At 36.6% G+C, this 22,352-nt stretch overlaps 1 protein-coding gene and 1 pseudogene across 3 annotated transcripts in view; one reads left to right on the plus strand and one right to left on the minus strand.

The window, feature by feature from the left end:
* The window catches only part of HLTF (helicase like transcription factor), a 75,502-nt gene that overhangs the window by 12,667 nt on the left and 40,483 nt on the right, over positions 1-22,352 (minus strand). For all 3 annotated transcript variants that reach the window (XM_004460558.4, XM_023589412.2, XM_058295131.1), the window contains exons 15-21: positions 19,082-19,225; positions 17,726-17,864; positions 12,803-12,938; positions 11,123-11,302; positions 2,307-2,431; positions 1,652-1,830; positions 36-161 (exon numbers count right to left, since the gene is read on the minus strand). In XM_004460558.4, coding sequence (XP_004460615.2) covers positions 36-161; positions 1,652-1,830; positions 2,307-2,431; positions 11,123-11,302; positions 12,803-12,938; positions 17,726-17,864; positions 19,082-19,225 — 1,029 coding nt within the window. The remainder of the gene's footprint in view (positions 1-35; positions 162-1,651; positions 1,831-2,306; positions 2,432-11,122; positions 11,303-12,802; positions 12,939-17,725; positions 17,865-19,081; positions 19,226-22,352) is intronic.
* Positions 13,028-17,070, plus strand: LOC139438751 (E3 ubiquitin-protein ligase Topors-like; annotated as a pseudogene).

Consider the following 22,352-nt stretch of genomic DNA (forward strand, 5'->3'; position numbering starts at 1 on the left):
AATTAAATACTCAAATATTTGCACAAGTAGTTTACCTTTGAACTGGATGTCCATTCCGTATTACTCTTTCTCTCAGTGTGGCAAGTCAATTCTTCTGGAGGGCATTCCAATAAATTGTCTCCATTTATATCATTTCTGCATAAAGGGCATTTAGCATGTGGCTATACCAAAAAAAAAAAAAAAAAGAACAAAGTATAAGTGACTCTTATTACAGAAAAAGAAACATAAATTTGCCTAAAATTTTTTAGAAGTATGTATAGCGCACACCAGATTTTAAAGACTTAAAGAGAAAAAAGCATGTAAAGTATCTCATTAATTTTCATATTGATTACACATTAAAATATTAAATATAGTAGGTTAAATAAAATACAGTGGGTTTAATAATAGCTAACCTTTTATTTAAACCTTTTATTATATTTGGCCATTTGATACAAATCTGTATATGGTGAACTCCAAATATATGTAAGTGTTCTAATGTGAGAAGGGTATGATGGGGAAAAACTTGTGATCTTGCTAGCAGCAAAAGCTTAAAACAGTAAATATTTGCAATTTAGTCAAGTAAAGAAACCATCAAATAACAGTTATTTGAACATAACTATAATGTAGCCCACAACTTTTTAAAGAATAGTAGAGGACTGTTCTTTAGAACTTCCCTTCTAACTACTGTTGTACACAAAGCTAGCCCAGATCTGTTAAATCCTATCAGGTTCATCCAAAGCAATGTCTGTTATATCCATTTCTATCAAAACCAGTTAATAAATTCTATTTTTAATAACTAGATACCAAATGCCATTACATTATAAGATTATGAAACTGAAACTATATCAGAGGTCAGTATAGTGAGGTTACCTTTGAGAAGGAAGGAGAGGGTAAATAATGGGAGGGGATACACAGAGACCTGGGTAGTAGTACATTACTGTGTTTACTTTGTGATAATTCACAGAACTGTACAGTCATGATTTGTGCATTTTTTCCATATGTATGTTTTATATCAATTTTTTAAAATTCTACCCCATCTGAAGGACAGTTTAAAGTTTTATTTCACTTCACAAAATCCAACCACACAAAAGGATTTGGACCCACACCATTCAATACAAGAGCCACATGTGGCCATCAAGCCCTTAATATGTAGTTAGGCCAAACTGAGTATATAATACATACTGGATTTTGAAAACAAAAGCATTTATGTATCTCATTAATAACTTTCACATGATTACATGTTAAAATGATCTATTAAATACAGTGGGTTAAATAAAATGTGCTAAATTAATTCCATCCATTTTTAAATTTTTTTAAAATGTGGTTACTAGAAAATTTTAAATTAACTCTGCATCTTACATTACCAATCTCATTGGAAAATGATCTAAACTGTTAGTGGAACTAGGTTACTGACTGTAAAACAATGCTTCCAAAAATGTCTTTGTATGTTAAAAGAGCTGAAGAAATAAATATATATGTTAAGAGCTGAACTATAAGAAATATATATATCACCTATGATAATAATTAACTATAATTAACTATAAGAGGTTATCAAAGGTACACTAGTAAATCCAAGTGCAGAACTCTTTGTAGTCTTTTGATCTTGGGTTTTCATTACACTTAGACACATTCACTACTCAAACTTGGGCCTACAGCAAGCAAAGAAACTAACCTGCTCATTCTGAATGACCTGGCAAATGCAGGGTTTACAAAATACATGTGCACAATGTGTTATCACAGGAATTGCTAAAGAATCCAAACAAATAGCACATTCTTCATCTGAACCTGAGCTCAGAATTAACTTCATCTTCCTTATTAACTTATTTCGCAGTTCTTCAGGTGTATCACTTCCTAGAGACAAAAACTGAAAAATTAATTTCAGAGCAAGATTTTTAATATGACTAGACAAGTTAATCTACCTTACAGAGGGGAAAATTTTGCTTGCTGATATGAGTGGTCTTTAGTCTTCCTCTATCACAGACAAAAGCATGGTTTAAATTTGAAACTTTAAAACAAATTCAAAAGCAAACAGTAGACAACCCATATAAAATATATACTGCACACAGAAGCATCATTATATTATGTGCCCTAGTAGAAAATAAAAAGTAGATCCAATTTGAAATCCTGGAAAGGACGCAATATAATTCCACTGAACTGATTAGCAAGTCCATGAAATTCTTGGGTATATATTCCAAGTCCCATACTGAGAAAAATTTTCATTTCACAGAAGAAAATAAACTAAATTATTAGGGCATATGAAAATTTTCTCATTCTGATTTAAATATCTCTAACAAATATAATGGTATAAACCAATCACATTTACTCACCTGAGGGACCAGTGGAAGACACTGCGTTTGTAAGCAAGTGAGTATGACAACAAATCTGCCGCAATCTAAGCAAAAGACCAAGGACATCTGCATAGTGTGCAAGGACAGTCCCTTCATTAAAATACCTAGAGATAAAACGTCAATTATGAAAACCTCTAAACAATATTATTTCCTATTCTAAAACAGTGGAGTAAAAATGACATCGCTCTCTTCTGTGTTATCACTCCAAAACAAAAAGAATGAAAAACAGAAAAGCAAACTACATCTTTAGTGAAACCAGGAGAGATTTATAATAATAAAACAAAATGTATAAGAATGAATGCTATCTGCAGTAAAAATTAGATAGGAAAATGCCGCAAGACATGACTGTAGATCTCTAATAAAGCTGCCAGAGCACAATTTTTTGAAACAGAATGCCCTGAGGAAATGTTCAAAAACAGAAACAGGGTACCTGGCTGGTGGCTTGACTTCCCTGAACAAGTCTTATGCCAAAGAGGGAAGGCAAACTGACCCTGAATAAGGAAATCACACAAATACAGTTTTTAGGAAAAGACTATGGGCAAGGCACTCTACACTACAAGCAGCCCAAAAGCTTCTGATGTCTATTGTATGAGCAGAAAGTAAAACCTAAGAAAACTCAAGTGTAACCCTGAGTCCTAAGTATATAAGATTATTTTCCACTATCAGAACACGGTTAGGACCTCTCCCTCACATGACTCTCTTACAAATAGCTAACCCAGAAAGAACTCAAGATATTCAAAGAAAGGTAATAATCACCACAGAGGAAGTGGGGGAGAAAAGAAAGAGCAACCAAAAAAACTCACCAGAAAAATTCTGCCATTAAGCAAATAAAAATTGTGACTAAGTGATTTAACATTACTCAATTAAAAAATTCCTTAAGGAAAAAAAATGGCTTAAAGCAGAGACAAGAGCTCAGGAAAAATAAGGCAAGACAACATAAAGAGATAAAAGATGAGCTGGCACAATCCAAGAGAGCGAATTTTCAAGTAAATGAAAGCCACACTGAAACAAGCAAAGAGAGAATAGCCAGGGAAGGGGCTGTGGCTCTATCAGTTGGGCTCCCACCTACCATATGGGTGGCCCTGTGTTTGCACCCCGGGGCCTCCTTGTGAAGGAAGGCTCACCCGCATGCCACGGTGAACTGCCAGCCTGCAAGCGCCACGGAGGGCTGACTCAGCAAGGCAATGCAACAAAAAGGGAGACAAGTAAAAACACAGAAGAGCAGCGAATGGACACAGAGAGCAGACAACAAGCAAGTTGTGAGGGGGGTATAAATAAAAATAAACACAGACACACAGAAGAACGATCAGCAAATGGGCAGAGAGCAGACAGCAAGCAAGCCACAAAGGCGGGGTAATATAATAATAATTAAAAAAAGAGAACAGCTGATGATAAATACGAGGCAAAGGGATGTAGGAAACAATTGAAGCAAGCAAAATAAAACAGAAAGATATGAAGGGTTTGATATAAAATGATACCAATGGAAAAGAGAAGGATTCCAATATATACAGAAAGAAATGAAACAACAGAACAGAGAGGGGGAAAAAGTAAAGCTTTCCAGGAAAGAAAAAGAAAATTAAAAAAGCCTGGAATCCACCGAGACTTAAATGGCAACACATGTTACAGGAAAAATAAAGAGAGATGGATCCTGATCAAGTTGCTAGACTTCGAAGGAAAAAAAAAAAAAGACCCCAGGCTTTTTCACAGAAACATTTAATACAAAATACAGAGGAACAAGGACAACAGATTCTCAAAGAATGACAGGGTGGATCTAAGAATGATATACTCTGCCAATCTAATGTTTAAGCATTAAGGCAAAGAGAAGAATATAGTCTAATGGTTAGGAGACAGATTTTAGAGTCAGACTGAGTTAAAAACCTGGCTCTGCCATTTTATGTACCCTTGGCCAGATTTCTTAACCTGTGTCTTGAGTCTTCCCTGCTTTAACACTGTGTTATTAACAGTACATCCTTCGTAAGGTAGTTGTAAGAAAAAAGTTAATCCATGTAAAGCATTTAGAATAGTACCTGGAATATGGAAAGTGCTATTAAGCTGGTGCAAGAGGAATTGCAGTTTTGGACTGTGAATTTTAAACCATTGTAACTAGGCTCAAACACATCTTTATTGATCAAAATAGGAACCATAATAATCAACACATTGTTGCCAACAAGAAATAAGTTTGCTTATTTCTGTAGCATAAATATCTATGCTTTGGGATTCAATGAACTCTCAGAAAGCATTTTCTGCATCCTGCTGGTTGTGGAAGCATTTTCCCTGCAAAAAGTTGTCAAGATGCTTGAAGAAGTGACAGTCAGTTGGCGAGAGGTCAGGTGAATATGGCAGATGAGGCAAAACTTCATAGCCCAACTCCTTAACTTTTGAAGCATGGTTGTGCAATGTGTTGTCAGGCGCTGTCGTGGATAAGAACTGGGCCCTTTCTGTTGACCAATGCCGGCTGCAGGCATTGCATCACATCAATGTGCTGAGCATACTTCTCAGATTTATGGTTTTGCTGGGATTCAGAAAGCTGTATGGATCAAACCAGCAGCAGACCACCCAATAGTGACCATGACCTTTTTCTGGTAAAAGTTTGGCTTTGGGGAGTGCTTTGGAGTTTCTTCTTGCTCCAATCTGAGCTGGTAGTTGCTGGTTGTTGTATAAAATCCACTTTTCGTCGTACATCACAATCCAATTGAGAAATGGTTTGTTGTTGTTGAGTAGAATAAGAGAAAATGACACATCAAAACGAGTTTTTTATGTTTGGTCAGCTCATGAGGCACCCACTTATAGAACCTTTTCACCTTTCCAATTTGCTTCAAATGCCGAACAACCGTAGAATGGTCAACGTTGAGTTTTTCAACAACTTGTGTAATTTTAAGATGATGAGCTTCGATGATTGCTCTCAATTGGTCATTGTCAACTTCTGAAGGCCAGCCACTATGCTCCTCATCTTCAAGGCTCTTGTCTCCTTTGCAAAACTTCTTGAACCACTACTGCACTGTACTTTTGTTAACAGTTCCTGGCCAAATGCGTTGTTGAGGTTGTGAGCTGTCTCCCCTGCTTTACAACCCATTTTGAACCCAAACAACAAAATCACTTAAATTTGCTTTTTGTCTAACATCATTTCCATAGTCTAAAATAAATATAAAATAAACAGCAAGTAATAAGTCATTAGCAAAAAAACAAAAAGCAAGAAATGCATATTAAACTGATGTATAACAATTTCTTCCATTACTAGTTCACAATAGTTCTATTGTAGAATACAAGTAAGTCCACTCTAATCCACATTTTATTCCTCCATCCTGTGGACCCTGGGACGTTGATGTCCACTCCACTTCTATATTGAGAGGGGGCTAAGATCCCACATGGTTGATGGATGTGATTCTTCTCATGCTTGCAGTTGTAGGCACTCTCGGTTCCCTGATGTGGTGGTTGACCATCTTCACCTCCCTTTTAGCTGACCTGGGTAAGTCCAATGAACCGGAGAGCAGGAGTTGTAATTCTGCTGAGACTCAGGACCCAGTTGGCACATGGCCAGTCCAGAGACTGAAGTCTCCTGAGTATACAACAACCACAACACCAACCACAGGTTCAGTAAAAGTGACAGAAGAGGCATATGTAGAAAGGTCACATCTGAGTCCAACTCCATCACACTCAGGAACACAAATTCCTAAGTAGGGCCCACTGACAAGGCACTGAACTCCAGAGCCATCTGCCATGACCGTAGAACCTGTGTGTCTCTGTAGTCCTCAGGAGAACCAATACCTGGGGTTGTATCTACTTTGGCTGTCTATGGGATCCTGCTGAGGTGTGCATAAGCGTGACCCCTGATGACCTCCTCACTCTTTTGAAGATTCTTAGCCATATAAACTCATTTGTCTTTACCATTTCCCCCTTTTATTTAAGGTCTTTTTCTAATTGCATCACCAATTAGTGATTGGGAGTAATCCCTCGGCGCCAGGGAGGCCAAGGAGAGGGAAGAACATATTGATGTGGGGGCATTTTTGGTACTTGGGAGTTGCCCTAAATGATACTGCAGGGACAGATGCTGGACATTATATATCTTGCCACAACCCACTGAACGTACTGAGGGAGAGTGGAAATGACAATGAAAACTATTATCCATGTGCAGCAGTGCTCCAAAAGGTATTCACCAAGTGCAATGAAATGTGCCATGTTGATGATGTAGGAAGAGCGGAGATGGGTGAGGGGTGGGGTATACGGGAACCTCTTGTATTTTTTAATATAACATTTTTTGTGATATATGTATCTTCCAAAAATACAATTTAAAAAAATCCATTTATGAAAAAAAATGATGAGAAGCGGACTTGGCCCAGTGAATAGGGAGTCCACCTACCCCATGGGAGGTCCACGGTTCAAACCCCAGGCCTCCTTGACCCGTGTGAAGCTGGCCCATGTGCACTGCTGATGCACGCAAGGAAGGAGTGCCATGCCACGCACGGGTGCCTTCGTTTAGGGGAGCCCCATGCACAAGGAGTGCACACCGTAAGGAGAGGCGCCCAGTGCGAAAGAAAATGCAGCCTGCCCAGGAACGGCGCCACACACACGGGGAGGTGACGCAGCAAGATAAAGCAACAACAACAAAAAAGAAACACAGATTCCCATGCTGCTGACAACAACAGAAGAACACGCAGCAAAAGGACAGAGAGAACAGACAACTGGGGGGCAGGGGTGGGGAAGGGGAGAAAAATAAATATTTAAAAAAAAAAAAAAAGATGTATACTATAACCACATTTATTTAAGATTGTATACCAAAATCAAACAGCAAATTTCAACAATGCAGGTGCGGACTTGGTCCAGTGGTTAGGGCATCCATCTACCACATGGGAGGTCCACGGTTCAAACCCCAGGCCTCCTTGACCTGTGTGGAGCTGGCCCATGCACAGGGCTGATGCGCGCAAGGAGTGCCCTGCCACGCAGGGGTGTCCCCCGCGTAGGGGAGCCCCACGCGCAAGGAGTGAGCCCCGTAAGGAGAGCCACCCAGCATGAAAGAAAGTGTAGCCGGCCCAGGAATGGCGCCACACACACGGAGAGCTGACACAACAAGATGACGCAACAAAAAGAAACACAGATTCCCGTGCTGCTGACAACAACAGAAGCGGACAAAGAAGATGCAGCAAATAGACACAGAGAACAGATAACTGGGGTGGGGCGGGGGGAAGGGGAGAGAAATAAATAAATAAATAAATCTTAAAAAAAAATTTTCAACAATGCAAAACAACAATTACTTTTGCCTTTTGCACCAACCCAATAAACACACATCTGCTATTAGTAGCATGTAGTATTTTTGTAGCAAAAGCAAGGAACGTATTGTGTTAATGCTAAAAGTTAAAAAAAAAAGAATTTGGGGTTTGGTTTTGTAAAGATATGAATATGACTACAATGTAAATCTTAATATAGCAGCCAGTATGATCCTTTTAAAATGTAAATAAGATTACTCTCCTATAAACCTTTCAAAAGTTTCCTATCACACAAAAAATATAAGCCAAAGTGCTTGAAATATGCAATTAATTCTTCCCGCCAATATATCTCTGACCTCATTACCCTATTTCCCCTCTTACTCATATTATCCAGCCACACTTGCTGTTCTTAAAGCTCACTGGACATGCTCCCAACCTAGGACATTTATATTTGCTGTTCCCTCTGCCTGAAATACCCTACAAGGACCATCTCTTCTATAGGTCTTTATTTACATGTCATCTTCTCATTGAAGTCATCCCTGAAAACCCTATTAAAATATATCCAGCTTTTTCTACCCCTTTTCTCTGCTTGTTTCCTTGCATTAAAATATAAACTTCTTTAGGCCAGACACTTTTCTGTTTTAGTCTGTTTACCCCAATGTGTCTGTTACACAGTGGGTACTTAAAAATTTTTGGTTGAATGAAATTCAGAAAATTTCAATCACTACTAGCAAGATTTTGAAATCTGCTTAGAAGCATCTTTCCCAAGCTTCCTTATTTCTATAAACCTACTTTGTACCTCACTGGAGTGCTCATTTATTGAAGATTCCCATTTTGCAGCCCTGGGCTGTGCCTTCACTTGCCTCCTACTCATTCCATTCTCTAAGGCGATTCACATCAAACATGCTCTTAATTGGACTATTGAATTCTTTACCTTCTATAAATCGCCAATTCTCGATATCCTTTTCAATCTATTTCACCACAAATTATCCAATCCCATGTGAAGCATCTGTGCCACTTTTAAAAACTTGCCTTTTTCAGTTTCAAGTCTAGCTGACCTTCCTCAAACCCCCAACTCCTTACTCTTAACTAATTGTAATCTTGACATTATTTCTTCCCATACTAGGCTTCATCTTCCTCTACCAATTTTCTTTTTTCGCACCTATACTCTTTCTTCAGGTTGTCTTTCTTCCTCTAAAGGCCGTTACTCAAAACTATTAAAAAGAAAAACAAAACAACAAAACCTGATACAGCAACCAACCCGTCTTATTTTCTTCTTCCTTTATTTCACAGCCAAAGGAAATAAATGAAGAAAAACGGTCTACCCCTATAGCCTCTACTTCTTTGTAATCCACTTGTCCCAGAATCTGAATTCATACCTCCTCATTCTGCTGGAACTATTCTCAGAGAGTTTATCAATAACTGCTGAACCACCAAATTAAATAGTTCTATCTAGGTGTGGGCACTGACAATACTAATCACTCTCTTTTTTAATATGCTTTAACAGCTTTCTCTTTCTTCATACTTCTCCCCTTGATAAAATCTCTTGCATTGGCTTCTCTTCATCCTCCTATTTATTAAATGTGGAATTCTCCAAAGTTTTGGTCTTTAATAGATTTTCTCTATATAAATACATACTCCTCAATGTTTTTATCTACTCATATAACTTCAATTATCACTTCTATTTGAAGAACTCCTATTTAACATATATATCAACAGCTGCAAACTTTCTCTCCAACTCTAATCTTACCTTTATGTCTGTTGGCACCTTAAGCTCAACGTGTCCTAAAACAAACATTCATTTGCCGCTATATGCATGTCCTATTTTTATTTTCCTATGTACCCCAATTCTGAAATTTTGGTCCATTTTTACTCCTATTATTCAATTGTCATACTGAGTAGATGAATCCTCCTTTCTACTCCTGCTGTAACCAGTCTGGGTCAAGGCTTATATTTCCTACTCAGAGAGGTAATAAACCTCTCTGAGATGACTGTTAGTTTTATCTTTCTAAAATCCAACTTGGCTGAAAATATTCTCTGGCTCAAAATCCTTCAACACTCAAAACAAAATTCCTTAGCCTAATATTCTAAGTCTTTCACAGTTCAATGAAAACCTAAAGTTCTAGTCTCATCTCCTATTCATCATATACTTATACTACAGCCACACTGGTCAATTCACTGCCCCACACTTTCTGAACTCTGCTACTGATTTAGAAAATCCAGCTTTTGGTCCCCATTTTGCCACCCGTTTCTTAACTTATAAAATGAAGATAAATACAATGCTTTTCATGCTGAAATGAAATAATGTAAACACTTTGTAAAATACACAGCACTACTCTAATGTAATACTTCATATGTCTTGAAATGGTACAAGAAAAATCCATCAGGATAACTTGTACCTCAAACACCATCCATCATCTATAAAAATCTTTACTCTTCAAGGTCCAGCACAAAAGTCACTTCTTTCATTACACTTTTCTGCTACCTTTCAGTTGGAAACAATTTCATTTTCTGCTGACCCAAGACCATCTAAATCTGTCTCTATTTATATATTATACTTGCTACATTCTGCTTTGTCTCTCAATTATGTGTTTTAATTCTAGCAGATTATAATTTCTTTAGGGGCAGGGAATCTCATCTCATTATATATTTTTGCTCAATTTAATCCAATTATTTTGCAGTAATTGTGCAGCAATCAAAATTCAATACCAAGGGAAACGGTTGTGGCTCAACTGATAAGAGTGTCCGCCTACGACATGGAGGGCCCAGGGTTCAAACCCAGAGCCTCCTGACCTGTGTGGTAAGCTGTCCCATGCGCAGCACTGCTGTGCAAAAGGAGTGCCGTGCCATGCAGAGGTGTCCCCCTCGCAGGGGTGCCCCACGTGCAAGGAGTGCGCCCACAAAGAAAGCTACCCTGCACAAAAAGAGCACACCCCGTCCAGGAGTGGCGCCACACACACACAGAGCTGATACAGCAAGATGATGCAACGAAAAAGCGACAGTTTCCCCGTGACACATGACAAGAATGCAAGCAAACACAGAAGAACACACAGCAAATGGACAAAGAAAGCAGACAATGGGAGGAAGGGGAGAGAAAAATATATAAAATAAAAATATAAAATAAAATATAAAATAAAACAGTTCAATACCAAAGTGATCCCTGTCCACTAACTAATACGACTTATAACTCCGAATATAGCTTTCAAAACAGACTTTAGAAAACAATATTAGACGTAGTAATTAGAGAGAGTCTCATTGACAAATTATGAAACTGAGGCCAAAAAAATTTTAAGCCAGGAATAGAAGCAAGCAAGGTTGTCTGAATATAATTCAGAACCTGTCATTTTATGTAAACTGTTGATTTCTTTGACTAATTTTAAGGAATTATTTACTTGGTAAATTATTTTATTTCATTCACCTCAACCAGGAAGTTGTTAAAAAAACAAAAAAGTTCAAATCACAGACGCAAACTATCTTTCAGTATACTTCTGACTTTACTGTTCACATGCCTAAAAAATGCTAGTCAGTTAAGTGGGAAACAAAGAAAAAAGAGAAAAAATGCTACTTTTTCAGCATGGTGTTCTTTCTTTATACCTTCCAATGGTAGCTCTTCCTTCATTTTTCACAGACTGATAAATCTTCCTCTCTTCATCTGTAAGTGTAATGTGCTGAATAAATACTTTACGTTCTGGTAACTCCAAAACAGGTTTCCCTTTAATTTTGCTTGTCTTTGTTCTTCGCAGTGTAATATTTTTAATAAGGGACTGTAAACGCCTAGTCAAAAGAAAAGAAGCAATTATGTAACTTTATTTTTATGCAATTTGCTTGAACAAAAAAGAATATTTTAATTGATAAAATATTTTATAAACTTATAACATTAGTAGTAAAGATTATATTAATAAACTCCTCATGTGGGGTTTTAGCCATCCTGATAAACAAATAGTCTTAATAGAAAATTATAGCAAAAAATACATTGTATTTCTCCTCAACTCAGTACCTGTAACAATTTAATCTTCTTATATCTCCTCCTATTCTTATTTTTTCTAAGCTCTCTTCCCATTTTTTATTCTAATCACAGACCATTTTATTTCATGATTCTCTGCCAACCATGTCACCAAACACTGACCACTCAAATTCCTACTAAAGCACCTATTAACTGATTGGCACTGTGCTAAATAATTAGAATACAAATATGAATAAGGCCCCATCTTTCAAAAAGTTTACTCTGTAACATGGAAATCAGAGAACATAAATAGTTTCACAAAGTTATGAGAACCAAAAAAATTAAAATGTGATATGCGAATGAATAAGATAGAGAAATGCCTTCCAGGTTCTACAAGTTCTGTATTCTCTTCACAATATAGAAAAAAGGGTGGTATATCAATTTTTAAAAATATTTTTCCTAGCAATGAAATACAAACATAATTTCTTAACTGAATTTTAATAATTCCTACCGAGGTTATCACGTAGACAGTAATGCCAACTAGCCTGGTGGCTTCTGAACCTTTTTTTCCACTATAACCCACAGTCAGAAATACATTTTACTCCATCCAGCATACAAATGTACAAATACTTACACATGTAACTAACTCTTCACAAAACACTACTCCTATGTGAGATGCACTGATATTTTCCTTTCTCTATTTCTTTTTTTTTTTTAAAAGGTTGGTCACCACCTATCAAAATGATTTCACAACCCATTACTGGATTCAAAACCTGCAGTTAGAAAACCACTGCTCTAAACAAAAAACATGCACCACATTAGCCTAGTACCTTACAAAATGGCTATTACCCCGTTGAGTTTTATGTTCTTAATTTTTATCTGTCACCACTAGAAACAAGAATATAAAACTTTCTAACTCTCCTATAAAATTGTTGAGGTCACGCTACATAACATCACTCAATCGCCACTATGTAAAACTATACAAAAGAACTTACGAAAATTGAGTGCATAATGGATCTTATAATGATATAAAGTTTTGCCTATCAATGATGAGTTTCCTAGTGGTGGTTTTGGGAGTAAAAGCAAAGCATACAAATCATAAAGTTCTGCTTTTCTTTTCAGTTTTGCTAAAATCAGGGGGGGGAAGGAAGAGTTTATGTTTAGAGGTAGTTAGAAATCTTTGTCTCTCCAAGTAAGAATCACTAGGTTCTAAGACTCTTTAGAAAGGAATGCCTACAAGTCAATTTAAATAGTCATAAAAGTGCCTATCATTTCAAGCTTTTAACAGTTATTTGTAGCTATTATTAATCAATTGTTATGAAAAGACCTACCTAAGTCCTCCTTCATCTCCCATTGTGACAGGGCGCTGTATTGTTCTGTGCCACCATTCTCTATCAAGAAATGGCTTAAGTTTTAAAAAGGAAAGAAGAGACCACAGGTCCTTTAAAGAATTCTGAATTGGAGTACCTGAAAAAAAAGAGGAAACTATTAATAGCTCTAGGGATGAAGTACCTTAACCAGCTCTGGTTCCTGCAGGGTTATGCCATCCCGGATCGTGCTGTCACTGTCCCAGCTTTCTGTGCCATCAGGAACTGACCACAAGGGCCCCAGATAGGCCTGTGCCGGCATCCTCCAAGATAAAATTGAAGAAGAGAAATAATAACTGATCCCAGTCACGCTGCTAATGTGGAGTTAGGATTCAAACTCAGGAAATCTGACTTTAGACCTCTGCTATTAAATAATATACTACTATGATACACTGCCCTTTTATGTTTCAAAGATAAAGAACCACTGAAGTTTTTTCACCAAAGTATATTTTAAGATAATGGCATCAGCTGTTAAGGAATTTTAAATGGACAACTTTTTACCTAAAGCTGGCACTAGTAAACTGCAGTAGATAGCACCAGCTGATGCATCTCCTGATTCTAAGTGTCCATTTCATTTGGATAGATTTAATAATATGTCCTACTTAGGTCACTGCTTACATAAGTTCTGTTTTTGCTGTGTAAAGGAGTGGTCTAAAAAAATAAGGCTGAATGTCCCCTATATAAACAGTCCTTTGATTCTTTTTTCCTTTCTGTGAGGACAGAAGATGACTTCAAGGAGTATGTCCTAAGGCATTCATATAATGGTTCTTTTGCAACCCCTGATGTTCAACTATTTAGTTACTGTACAACTATGACAAGGGAGCGAAATGGTACTGTTTAGTACCATGAATAAAAGAACAATAACTCCACCAGATTGTGGTGTATTTGAAGGGTTAGGCATTTCAACAAGACCTAGAGATGGTGAACTTCCTTAATTTATGAGACAGATTTCAATAAGGAGGCCACCTACTGCAGATGAAAGATCTTTGCAGAAAATTTAGGGACAGGATATTATTAATTTTAGACAGATTCTCTAGAGTGCTGGTGCTAGTATTAGAAATACTGCAGGGATATTTCAGCTGACTTTTTCCATAGAAATCCAGTTTGCCTTCACAGAGTAGTCCCCTGATTAAAACGTGAACTTAGAGTTCTTTCTGGAGTTCATGGGTCTTTAGTGAATACGGTCCAATGCATCACCATGAATAATATTACTCACTATGATTTGGAGAGTCAGGCATTTGTGTCTGACTTAAGACCATTTTTACTTACTTGGACTGAGCATTTTACACACAATTTTATCAGTTTTGCTCAATCTCCTTTTAACATGGCAGCCTTTAATCTCCTGCTCCCTTCATATGAAGAAGGCAGCCATTCTGATTCTTCAGTCATAACAATATTTCCATATGAGGCTGAGACCCAAGAGCTGGATATTAATGTAGCCACTGTAAGCCAAGCACCATGGGATGATGAAACTCCAGGGCCCTCTTACTCAAGCTTAAAACAGGTGCATGCTGCCATGTCTTCCCTTTTCAATACTTCTGACAGTTCAGATGAAGAACTTGTAACTGGAAGAACTAACTGCATCTCAGATACAAGAAGTACAGACCAATGAGGACTGGAATAATGAGTGATTCCTCTTCAGATAATTGTGTTATTGTTAGATTTGTTAAACCACTAGCTGACAGGACCCCAGAACTTGTTGAATTGTCCTCTGATTTTTAAGAGTTAGGCTCTTATGAGAAAATGGATACAGTAAAGACACAAGAACAGGAGCAGTCTTACAGTTCTGTTGAGAGTGATGTTAGCAGATGTTCACCTTCATACTGTTCATGGAAAGGATGAGCAAATAAATAATGGTCATTGTGATTCTGGGATGAGAATTAAATCAAAGAAGAGAAATGATCTACATCATCATCATCTCCCAGAGACCTGAGTTCATCTGTATATTCCCCAAATAATGATAGGAACAGACAGGAACAGAAAGGGTAGATCACGAAGTTCAGATTCTTATTTCCAGAGTAAAGTGGGCAAGATCAGAAGACTCGTAGAAAGCATCATGGAAAAAAAAGAACGAAAAGCAAAGGATCCAGGAGCAGAGAGAACAGCAGACCTAGAGGTATTACAGAAGAGACAAAAAGAGATCAAGAACTAGAGATAGCAGTTGGTCAAGAAGAGGCCAAACTTCTTTAGTGAGAGCACAAGCAGATCAAGGTCTCATAGCAGTGATCATGGTAAAAGAAGATCACAGAGTAAAAACAGGGATCTCATTACTATTTAAGAAATAATTATGGAAGCAGATATAAATGGGAGTAGACTTCTTATAGTATAAAGACAAGGATGGCTATTAATCTTTTTATAGGAGGAGGACTCTGCCCAGAGCTCATTATTTCAGATCATCTTCAAGTCCAGAATTTAAGATTCAGTCCTTTCCTGAAAGAACACTAGGAAAAATAAATAAATAATCACAGTGAAAGGAAATATAACTACTATGAAAGGCACGGATCAAGAAGTCTGTCTAGTAACAGATCAAGGACTTCATCTACAGGGACTGACCAGGTAAGAAATAAAAAGCCTAGGGAGAAACGAAAATACAAAATGTGGCATTTGGAAGGTACTAATGAAGTGGCTCAACCATCTCGTGAATTTGCTTCTAAAGTAAAGGATAGTCATTACCAAAAATCTTCATTAAAACTGGATACAAACTATTACTGTGAAAGTGTGGCGATGTATAGAGTGGATGGTAACAAATAGTGAGTAACACCTAGTTTATAAATGGGGATGTGACTAAAAGTATGTAAAAGCCAACTGACAGAATGCTAGAGAATAATCTAGGAACTGAATAGCACAGTAAACCAATAGGTGGATGAGAATTGTGGCTGATGGTAGAGATGCAAGTGTCCTTTTTGAGTTACAGCAAATATACATCACTACTGCAGGGAGGTGGAAATGTGGAGAAGAATGGGAATAATACAAATGGAGTGACCCATGGACTGTGATTAGCAGTAATAATATTCTTACATCTATGCCAAAGATATACTGTATTAATAATGAGGTAGTATGGAAAATGTGTGTCAAATGTACACTATGGACATGGTAACAATCAGATGATATTATCTTATCTGTAGCAAATATTCCACCATAGTGTGGTGTGTTGGTAGAGCGATGTTTGGAAAATCTGCACAGGTACACAATCCTTCTAAAAGTTCACAACTTCTGTCACAAAAAATGTATTTAAAAAATAATAGGGTGGGTTGGGGAAAAACTACAACAAATCTAAGATAAGGACTATAATTAGTAGTAAGATTTTGAAAATATTCTTTCATAATTTGTAGCGACCATCTCATAACAATGCAAGGCATTGGTGGTAGGGTGAGTTATGAGAGTCCGGTATGACGTTACATGTTTGTTTGGTAAGTTCACAACTATTACTATATACTTATTGTTTATGTATGATTATGTATGAGTGACATATTTCAATAAATTTTTAAAAAATTTGATGGGAACTGCAAAAATGAGAGTGACAGCTTTTCAGACAACCCATCATCAGACAAGAGAAACAAAAAACAAAAGGAGAAAAAGGAAGACCCAGAGCCTAGAGTGTAGAACAGTTTATGAAGGGAAAGCCACTGACATCATGACATCATGAAAAAAAGAACAAGAGGCATAAGAAGCATCATGGAGTTTATGCTTCATATTCCCTGGCTGTAATTACAATTGACAGTGATAGTGAAAAGGATTCTGAAATAAAGGAAGATACAGAATGGGACAATAGTAGTCCTCAAGACCCTCTACAACATGAGTTTCTGGCTCCCTCCTTGGAACCATTTGAAACTAAAGAAGTAGTTAGGACATGATTTTAGTGTTCTAGACAAGGAGTGTGATATTACCACATTTACTAACAACTTGGATAAAACTGTACATGAAATTCCACCCCAGGCAGTTTCAGTTAAGCAAACTTTTTTTTTTGTCTTTATTTTTTTATTACTTAAGCAAACTCTTGATGGAGAGAGCACCTTTGCCTCTGATTTAGAGAACCAGCTCAGTAATGTATCTATTCAAAGTAAGCCATCAAGGTCCTTGCAATCTCCATGGACAGGATTATGTCAGTATCTCTTGTTAGAGATCATGATATGCCTTACAACTGCCAAAGCATCTCACTGAGAATCCTTACTGTGTCTCTCTCTCTCTCTCTCTCTCTATATATATATATAAAAGAACAGACACCTAAATAAACACAAAAACTCTATAATCAGAGTATCCAATCAGACCCAATCAGAATATCTATATGACCCAATCAGAAGACATCAGCTGAAGATGGGCACCCTGTATCAGGCACACCAGCTAATTATCAAGCTGTAAAATAAACCCTTATTAAACAATACAAAAATCTCAAAATACAGTTTTGCTCAGTTTCAACTCTCTATTAGCCATACTAACAAATAAAGATAATATACATTTAAATCCTAATTTTACCCAGTAAATTCAACTTTCTCCTTTTCAAGTGCATTTGCTTATTTGGATTTTAAAATCACTTTCACCAGCACGAAGTATAAAATAACTAATTTCAGTTTATATGCTTAAACTCACTTTCTACTAGATGTGTCATGAGCTGCAAATATGCGCCAAGATACATAATAGGTAAGTCAAGACTGATTAGAGGATTAAGAATGTCTATTGACTCTCAAGAATATTTCTATTGATTATTCCATAAATAACTACAAATGTTCCTAAATCATGGGCAATTAAGAAACAAGTCAAACATTTTATTAAATGATTTCTGTAATTGGGATAGACTTTATATTCACTTGAGCTTGCAAAATTATCTTACTAACTTAATGATCTACTTCAGAGAATCAATTTTTTTAAAATGCTTAATGCTGTGATTACCTGTCAACACCCATCTCCTTTCTGCTTCTAAATCAAGCACGGCTTTTGTCTGCTGAGCATTGGGATTTCGTATGGCATGTCCTTCATCCAAAATCACTCTTAGCCACCTTATGCTATGCAATGGACTATCTCCTTTAGTCTGAAATAAATGTTTCATATGAATTAAAAACACAGGAACATAATGTACTTTGCTAAATAATAGTTTTTATTATTCTTGAGTATCAACAAACAGCAAACTTATTATTACTACTTCCCCTATTTTATGAATGAGGAAATAAGAATCATAGGGTTAAATAGGTTGTCCAAAATACTACAGCAAGGAAGTGGCAGAGCTAACATTCAAACCTAGCAGTATGACTCTGGTAAGTATTTTCAATACATTGAGCTATGCTGTCTCAGATTAAAACATAATAGGGACTCGTGCCGTGGTTGGATATTTTATTACCAAGATGTTTACCGGCCGGTTGAGGAATTATGAGACTCTTCTCTCCTTCCCCCACCACCCACCCCTCAATGGTTTGTAGTCTATACTATGTCATAATAAAGCTACATTTTATTCTGGAAAAAAACAAAAAACATAGTAGGGATAGGAAGTGGTTCAAGCAATTGAGCAGCCACCTCCCCACATGGGAGGTCTAGGCTCGCTTCCCAGCGCCTTCTGAAAGAAATAAAAGCAAACAACAAGCAAAACAAACAATAAAAAATCAACCCAGGGGAGCCATTGTGGCTCAATGGTTGAGTGCCGGCTTCCCATAAATGAGGTCCAAGGTTCAACCCCCAGGCTCTGTTACCTCAAAAAACAAATAAAAACATAGTGATACAAAAACTGTCAGTTATAGGAAACATCTGAATATAATAAAATCACTTTCTTTTATGTAAAACATAATGTTCTCACCAGAAGACAGAAATTTTGATATGGTATTTACTTTGAGAAAAATTTTACTGGAATTTTAGGATAAATAACAGATTCCTAGAGGACCTGGAAAACTTGTGAACTGCAACTATAAAATAAGTATATTTTTAAACTGAGATATTAATTACATCACTGTCTTGGAAAATAATCTCTCAAAAATATTAAAAAATACAAAACTCACTTGCAAATTCTTAATCAGAATTTAAAATTTTACCTTAAAATGTTCAAAATGGAAAACATGCCAAAATTAACATCTAAAAAAAGTGTGACCCTTTTTAATAAAATGTTCAAAATGTTTCCTATTTATTTCTTATATTTTTAAAGTTATTTTTAAAAAGAAAAAAAGGAAGAATATAAAAGGTGAATTTTAGAATACTTTGGAAACCAGCAGCATTATTTCTTAAATTCAATCTTTGAAAATCTTTGAACACAAGAATACTTACTCCATAATCATGAGTTAAAATATTGTATGTGGTCAAAACAATATCTTGTTTTGAAAGCAAGGCTGGGTCTCTAATACGATCAGGACCATAATAAACATAAAAATTCAACTGCACATCTGATTGTATATGTTGTCCAAACTGGTCCTAAAAGAAAGTTAGAAACATTTTGAATAATAAGCAGACTAGTGTCAGGCTTAATACGTCCTATAAAAAGTAGTCTTGACAGTACTTTACAAATCAAACTACTAAAATTGCAATGAAATCAAGTTTCCTGTAATCAAAACTAAAATACCAACAATGGTGATGATGCTAACAATACTAATTATTATACTGTCAGGAAAACTGACTTGTACACAGTAAAAACAGTAATATATAAATTTTGCCTGGCACTACCAACCAATGAACAGCCACTCCACTTTTAGGAACATCTATCAAGCTTCTTCAAATAGTAATTAGGTTTTAAAGTTTAATATTTTAATAAAAAGGATCTCATGATCCCAATTAGTTAACAGATTTAATAATATAAAGGTTAAACAATAAAAGAACAGCAACCAATATTTTCAAAGTTGTATGCAGAGATTCAAACACACTACCCACTTTCTTCCATTCATTTATTTTGAGCCTATTTGGCAGGCATCAACCCTAAATGTGGTAGAACTAAAAAGAAATATAAGAACTGGTCCCTACTATCCTTGAGGCCAGGGTCAGGTTAAAAAGATTGCACTCTGAGCTTGGAAACAATAGATCTGGGAGATTATGAGCAGAAAAAAAAAATCTTGATTAAATTGGAAAGAAAAGATACCAAAGAAACGCAGCTGGAAAACAATCAGGTGATAAATGATAAAGCAGCCCTAAACCAGATGGCAGAAGTAGGAACAGAATGAAAAGGACAGATGTGAAAGAAAGAAAATAGGAAGAAGAGACTCATGGGACTTTGGGACAAATTAAATATATGGCAAAGAAACCACTGATATTACAAATGAGTACCTGGAAGAACTGTGTGATAAAGATAAGTTTAAAAAGAAAGGGGAAGCTGGTACAGAAGAAGGCAAGTTATCACTGAAAACATTTTAAACTTTGGGTCACTACAGAGTATCTGACTGGAGAAATCTACAATAACTGGCCCATAACACAAGTGGAGAGGTCTAGATAGACAACATGGATTTTAAAGTCATCAGCAGTCAGTATGTTACAAAGGAATAGAAATAAAATTTCCTAAGAGCATGTACAATGAAAAAAGGTCAACACAGAGCATATGGAATACCAATATTTAAAGTGCAGGTGTATGCTTCCATTGGGAAAAATGACAAGACGTCTGGATATGATTAAAAATATTTCATTGAAGAAAAAAGGGGGAGGGGAATAAAGCAACTGTGGTAACTTTTGGTAGTTCTTGAATCTTTTTTTTTTTTTTTTTTTTTTTTTAAAGATTTATTTATTTATTTAATTTCCCCCCCTCCCCTGGTTGTCTGTTCTTGGTGTCTATTTGCTGCGTCTTGTTTCTTTGTCCGCTTCTGTTGTCGTCAGAGACACGGGAAGTGTGGGCGGCACCATTCCTGGGAAGGCTGCTCTTTCTTTTCACGCTGGGCGGCTCTCCTTACGGGGCGCACTCCTTGCGCGTGGGGCTCCCCCATGCGGGGGACACCCCTGCGTGGCAGGGCACTCCTTGCGCGCATCAGCGCTGCGCATGGCCAGCTCCACACGGGTCAAGGAGGCCCGGGGTTTGAACCGCGGACCTCCCATATGGTAGACGGACGCCCTAACCACTGGGCCAAAGTCCGTTTCCCAGTTCTTGAATCTTGATGAAGAAATGGAGGAATCATTAAAATTTTTCATAATATATTTTTTAAAAAATACCACGCTGGGGAGCAGATATAGCTCAAGTGGTTGAACACCTGCTTCCCAGACAGGAGGTTCTGGGTTCGATCTCAGGTATGTCCTAAAAACAAAAGAAACAAACCAAAAAAAAAAACAACTCTCATCGGGAAGCAGCTGTAGCTCAATGGTTGAGTGCCTGCTTCTTATGTATGAGGGTCATGGGTTCAATCTCCGGTACCTCCTTAAAAAAAAGAAAAAAACAAAAATAAAAAACCCATGCTTTATGGGAAAAAAAGAAAGGTTAAATAGGAGTCAGGGTAGAAAACACATGGCTGAAAAACACTGGAAAGAAAGTTAGGGAAATAAGCAAAAGTTAGGGCCTAGGAGTCAAAGAAGATCAAAGTTTCAAGAAGGAAAACAAGATCAACTTTAAACTTGTAATTTATATTCATTCCACCTGTTTACAAAAAAAGTTTATAAACAACTGACAAAATAAAGCATAATATAAAGATTAGTAAAAGAGAAATAAACACAGGGCAAAGGAAAAGAAAAGAGGTGCTCACTGAACACAGCAAAAATGAGGTCACTGAAGACCTATGCAAAAAGGAGTAAAAACACAGCTCACATAGGGCTGTGAAGAAAATGAAACATAAAAAATTAAGGTGAAAAGCAGATTTTTTTCCCCCCAAGAAGTTAGGTGGGGAATGATAGAGAATCCAATAGTTACAGGAAAGAAAACTGAATTAATGGATGCCCTGAAATGGAACAAAACTACATGAAGGGATGAGATGTGGAATGAAAAAAAATTAACATTTCTGGAGAAAGAAGAAAGAGAACTATGGTTGACTTTCTAGACACTGCCACTACACATACACACACATATATTCTCAACTATAAATGAACACCTACATAATTCATATATACGCATATATGTGTGTAAAAACAGGAATTATTATTTCATTTTCCATTGAGAGAAAACTAACTTGTCTAAAAATCAACAACTAGTATATTGTGGATTGGTACCCAGGCCTGTCTTACTCCTTTAATTGAATTCCCTCTATTGTTTGAAGACAAAAATGGTAAGGTAGGATAGTTCCATACTGCTCTTTAAGATACAATGTCATTTACTTAAGGGCTAGAAAGGGAGTAATGCATAGAGATATGAGTAAATCCTAATTCTTGACCCTGAATACCTATAAAGCTCACTATTCTTCATTTCCTTAAAATCAGTTTTTGCATTACCCCAGTAGGCAAGAGTATTTTCAGTTTCCTTTCTGAAGTTTACATTACCAAAACCTTAAGTATTTTTCCAAACATAAAATGAAATATTGATTACTCATTTTTAAAATACATCTATTAATACAGCTAAGCCTAACCCTGAAACTGCCATTCAAGAGCCTACATATTGCCTTTCCTACAATGGACTACATATAAATTGGGTATGGTTTGTTTA

The sequence above is a fragment of the Dasypus novemcinctus genome, chromosome 4, assembly GCF_030445035.2.
Source record: "Dasypus novemcinctus isolate mDasNov1 chromosome 4, mDasNov1.1.hap2, whole genome shotgun sequence".
NCBI classification, from domain to species: Eukaryota; Metazoa; Chordata; class Mammalia; order Cingulata; family Dasypodidae; genus Dasypus; species Dasypus novemcinctus.